Source organism: Fundulus heteroclitus, chromosome 16 (genome assembly GCF_011125445.2).
Source record: "Fundulus heteroclitus isolate FHET01 chromosome 16, MU-UCD_Fhet_4.1, whole genome shotgun sequence".
In the NCBI taxonomy this organism is placed as follows: Eukaryota; Metazoa; Chordata; class Actinopteri; order Cyprinodontiformes; family Fundulidae; genus Fundulus; species Fundulus heteroclitus.
The window spans coordinates 19445126-19450814 of NC_046376.1; the positions used below are offsets into that span (position 1 = coordinate 19445126).

General features: G+C 40.4%; 1 protein-coding gene across 1 annotated transcript; it reads right to left on the bottom strand.

Moving 5' to 3' along the window:
• Positions 1 to 1121: 1121 nt before the first annotated feature.
• Positions 1122 to 4334, bottom strand: LOC105936203 (somatostatin receptor type 2). The gene is made up of 2 exons (XM_012876914.3): positions 3908 to 4334; positions 1122 to 2424 (listed from the first exon to the last, which is right to left on the bottom strand). Exon 2 carries the CDS (start codon positions 2385 to 2387, stop codon positions 1275 to 1277), a length of 1113 nt encoding a protein of 370 aa, XP_012732368.2. The 5' UTR covers positions 2388 to 2424; positions 3908 to 4334; the 3' UTR covers positions 1122 to 1274.
• Between the last annotated feature and the right edge of the window lie 1355 nt (positions 4335 to 5689).

The following is a 5689-nucleotide window of genomic DNA, read 5'->3' on the forward strand; positions in this document are numbered from 1 at the left end:
GGTTGCATCCTCTCAAATGGCACAAAAAAAGTTAAATTATGTCTGGGTTTTTTTCTTGGGTGAGTCACAGCATTTCACAACCTTGAGGATTTTTTTTTTCTTTTAACTTAGCAGAAAACGCATAAAAACCGAGCACAGCAATCTCTGGAGCTCAAGCAGCCCCTGACAGATGGGTGCGCAGCAAAGACAAGTACAATCATCATTCATGAAATATTATTTGGACAGGTTTCATGCAAAGACATAACACAAACATACAAATCGACCAAGGATTCATACTGAATAATTTAGAGTCACATAATCCAAAATTTCTGAAAAAGAGGTAACTTGATCAAACTGAACTGTGATAGCCTACATTTATTTATACATAAGCAGTGATGCAAAACAGTCCCACAGAATTTTAGTGTAATAAACACCAGCAAGAAACATTTCCTCGTTTAACACTGTGCTGTATGCTGCCAGAGCTGCAGTATATTGGGCTATTGCCTCAATAATGCATGGAACCAAATGTACATTTAAATTGGTCTGTATCACAAGTGAACTACTCTCACAAATAGAAAATATCTATATTTCAAAAGAATAAAAACAAACACTAGAGGATCAAAACTCATTACATTCTGCTACAGGATACTTTATATCTGAACACTGATACGTTTCTAAATGAGAGCTGCATGACAAATGTTTGTCACGGAGTCTGTGTTTTTACACAATCATTGTGTCCGTTAGATGCACAATTATTTACAGAAGTATTTACTTCCCAGAAAATGATAACCAGCAGCTCAAACAACTGCATGCTCCTTTACAGCCCTGTGCTGTTTAAAACATTGCTTGGAAACTTGACTCAGGTCCTCTGTTGTAAACAACATATATAATCCTGAGTCTCCAGGGAAAATCCATGTCACCGAGGGGACCATTTGCAAGTGGGTGTCGCTGCCTGTTATGTTCCCACAGGTTCACTATATGGAGTACTTAGAGGTGACAATCACATTTCACTTACAGCCTCCTGAGGAGATTTGAATGAACCTGTGATATATATACATATATATATATATATATATATATATATATATATATATATATATATATATATATATATATATATATATATATATATATATATATATATATATATATATATATATAATGTCTTCTATTATGCTGAAAAACACAACCAAAACAAGAGAATAGCAGTCTGATCTGGTGTCTTGTCTTTATCAGTTCAATGATACCTAATAATTAGGACATTTGTGGAGAAACGAGGTTGGTAAAACTTCCTCTTAGATACTGGTCTGCAGGTCACCATTGAGCAAAGTACTCTGGGTCTCTGTAGGGTCATTCATCATACGAGATTTGTCCTGCCGACTGTCACTGCGGTCAACCTCATCCAGCCCTCCTACCTTCTTAAGGCACAGAACATTCTGGAAACTCTTCTTGAAGTTCTCTGACAGGAAGGCATAGAGGATGGGATTGGCACAGCTGTTGGCGTATCCTAGAACCACCACAAAGGCAAATGTGCTCCTCAGGATGGGGGTAGTGCTGATGCTGCCCGTCACTGAGGTCACGTTGAAAACATAGAAAGGCAGCCAGCAGAAAACAAACACAGCCACAACAATGGAGACCATCCGGGTGACCTTCCGTTCTGATCGCTTCCTTTTGGAGGAGCCTACTCGGATGCCTGAAGACTTCACCTTGAAGATGATGAGCAGGTAGCAGAGGCAGATGACCATGAGGGGAAAGAAGAAGCCCAGAATGAAGGTGTAGAACATGAAGACTGTGTAGTAGGTCTCCTGAGGTTCTGGCCAGACAATGGTGCAGAAGCAGCCGTTGTGCTTCGTAATCACACCGCTGTAGATAACAATGGGCAGATTGACCACCAGCGACACCCCCCACACGGCTAAATTGATCATCTTGGCAATGCGTGGTTTCCGCCACTTTGTGGACTTTATAGGATGCACCACTGCCAAGTAGCGGTCAATGCTCATTACCATTAGGCAGAAGATAGAAGTGAACTGGTTCAGAGAGTCCACAGTCATAACAACCCTGCAGAGCACAGGCCCGAAGGGCCAGTGGACCAAGGCTAATTGAATAGCAATGAATGGCAGCCCAAGCATAAAGAGCACATCTGCCACTGCCAGATTAAGGATGTAGATGTTGGTGACTGTCTTCATTTTGGCATAGCGCAGGATAACGTAGATGACCAGGGCATTCCCACAAAGACCCACAGCGCAAACTAGAAAGTACAAACAAGTGATGACCACGGTGCTGGTTTGGTTGAAGCTGTGGTCTGTGTAGCTCCCGTTGATACTGGACTCATTCCCCTGCATGAAGCTGTCATACATGAGGTGCTCGGATAGGTTCAGAGGGGATGATGGGAATGACCAGGGCTCCATGATCTCTCCCTCTCTAAAGCTGATTACGGCATCCCACCTGCACGCACAGAACAAACAATTGATTTTGATATTATCATGCTATGATACTCATCCAATATTAAAAGCAATCCCTCTGCCTTTCTGCACCAAGATCACTCGCTGAAATGTGCTGTGTTGGCCTAGTTGACCTGAATGTTATGAATTACTATCAAATGACATGGTACAGTACAGTCCTATGAGTTTAACACTACAGGTTGTTGTAGAATGTTTACTTTTCTGCATAAGGACAGCCCTTCCTGGAGAGAATTTATTGGTTTTATATCTTGACAGTCTGCCTTGAGAACTTACACAGGCCAGACCACTTTGCTTATTCGGTGAAGTCCCTCAACCATCGAGGGAAATAATTCCACACAGAAAGCCATGGCAAGCTCCCCAGGAGGAAATGACAAATGATCAGATGTGACAAGTTACTCTAAATTTCCCCTCAGATCTTGTGTTTTCAATTTATTAAGGCCTGGGCATAGATGTAAATGAATGCCAACCTAAGTAATTGAAAGGAGAGAATCAGAGCACTGCCAGACTGCCTTGAAATAGTCAGATTGAAGTGCTTCTCACTGCCAGTACATAAGAGGCAAACAAAATGTGACAACTTAGTTCAGTGGCAATAACATGGTGGTTTTATTGAGCCCGTTTCTTTTTTTTTTTCCTTCTCTGCGTAGCAGGAGGACAAAGTGGACTGTGGACAATATTAGGTGAACACGCATCCTAATGGTGAAACACATGTTTGACCTCGGTGACAGCTCAATGTCCATTTCCAGAGTCAGGCAGGCTTAAATACATTTGAAAAGAATATATATATTGTTCTTAGTACACAGGATAATATAACTTACAGCACAGCAATAAATGGAAGATAATAAAAATAAACATAAATTCATCAAAAGCACATCTGTGGAACAATTCTAACATCTCATGTGACGCAACGAGAAACAACGAAGGATTAAAAAAGTGCAGAAGGGTATCTTTGCAGTAATGTGCAGCATGATCATCTTCAGAGTTGGGAGAAAATATTGCTTGGTGCTGTCGAAAGAAATTGTGATGATACCTCACCAAGATGTACTTTCTCTCTCCTTGCACATTCTCCCTTTTGTGAGAATATTAGCATTATACTGCTCTGTCTTTGACTATACAAGTGCAATCTATTTTGTCAAAGAAATTATGTCCAGGTGACATGCAATGTGACTGAAAGCAAGGTAAAACGAACGAGGTCATGTCACTCATTAACGATGTTGAGAAACTCTGCACACAGCAGTCGGCAATATTGTTTGGCTTGTACGAAATGAACACACGTGTGCAAATACATATAAAGGTTATTTTAAATGTGATTATTTATATAGATTTGACTTAGTAATAATTAAGTAAAATATTTCTGCGTGCAGCTGTAACGTTTCTTTAAAAAAAAAAAAAAAAAACATTAGCGTGTGAATGTGATCTTAATTCACCTGTTAGAATGTGCGTAAAAAGAAAAAAAAAAACTCTCTTACCTGTAGCATTTGATCGCACCAGTCAGAATATGTGCGCCACTTCTTCAGAGCTTGTGTCTAATCTTCACATTTAGATATTCCCCAGACCTGTTTCACTGGTTTCGCGAAGGTTTAACTGTCAGTAGTTTAGATCTTTTTCTTGACAATCCCATAATGAGTTGCGCAAAGAGCTCAAGCCGAAAAGGACACGCCGATGCTCCGATGCGCTGCTGGCGTGTGCGCGCCGCGACTGTCTCCAGCTGGAGGGCGCGGGGATGTTAAAGGACGCACAGGAGCGACGCAGAGGAGGTGCAGAAAAGACTCACCTCTCTGCGAGGAGAGACGTTTTGTTGTAAACAGATAGCCCACTTTTGCATCAAGCAGGAGATTCACGGTGATTGCGGTCATAATGCTATCTGTAACGCTTTGACGCACGCACTGGGAAGCCTTTCACCACATGACTAGAGGAGAGTTGAAGATTTGACTTGTCGATTAAGTCAACAGCATTGCGTGTGTGTAAGTGTGTGTGTGAGAGAGAGAGACCGAAAATAAAAATCGATTCGATTGTTTTGGGGTCATAGAAAACTTATGGATTTCTTTTGGTTACTTGTGGATCAAGACAGATACTTAACCTTACTATGTGTTTTCTATAATATATACTGCCAACCATTTTCGGGCCAATCACATATTTACTTACCAAACAAAAAAGTAGCAAAAGTATCTGTACTCCTACACTCTAGAAAGAGAATGCAGCTCCAACTTAAATTGCTTCAATTGGTAACAAGTACTTGAATTAAGTTGATCCAATTTTGTTATTTAGTTTCTAAGTTGTCAAGCTAAACTGTCAGAGTAGACAACATTATTTTATGGTTTTTAGGATTTTTACAAATAGCAGCCGACAAATTTCCCACGTCTTTGTTTTCATTCCACTTTAATCCGATACCCCTAACTAAACTGCAGTGCAGACCATTGTAAGACATAACAATTTGGTTAATAGGGTAAATCGGAGTGTGATTTAAGCTTAGTAAAAATACAGCTCTGATTTCAAAGCAGTTGAGGTTCATTGGAGAACATCAGTGAACAAACAGCACAATGATGAGGAAGAAACACAATAAACAGGTCAAAGACAAAGTTGTGTAGAAGTTAATATTAGGGAAGAACTGCAAACCTACCAAGATATGAGGGTCCGACTAAACTAACAGGCCAGGCAAGGTGAGCACTTGTAAAAGAAGCTGCCAAGACCTTATGAGATCCAAAGAACAGTTGGGAAAATAAGTGACCAAGATAACTAATAGTTTTGCACTCCACAAATCGGACTTTAATGAACAAGTGGCAAGAAGAAAGAGATTGTTGAAGGAAAGTCCTAATATGGCCTGTTTGCAATTTGCCTCAAATCTAATAGGAGACACGGCAAGCATGTTGGAGAAGGTCCTCGGATCTGATGAAACCAAATGTAACTTTCCACTGTATTTGTATAAGGCTCAAATAGCATGAACACACAATCTTCTCTGCGGTAGGTAGTAGGGGCAGGAATATGCTGTGGGGATGCTTTTCTTTTGCAAGGACTGAGAAACTGGCCAATGTTGATGGAAATATGGACAAAGCTAAAAAGAGTAATCCTTGAAAAAAACTGTGAGAGGCTGCAAACAAGGTTCACCCTCCAGCTCTCCAACAACACATTCAGCCATGGTGACAATAGAATGGTTTAGATTAAAGTCTACTTATCTATTAAAGTGATCCAGTCAAAGCCCAGACCCTAATCCAACAAAAACAAGTTTCTGACTTTAAAACTGCTGTTCAAAC

Bases quoted from the DNA above. Each gene is read 5' to 3' on its own strand.
- LOC105936203 (XM_012876914.3), bottom strand. From the start codon at position 2,387: ATGGAGCCCTGGTCATTCCCATCATCCCCTCTGAACCTATCCGAGCAC.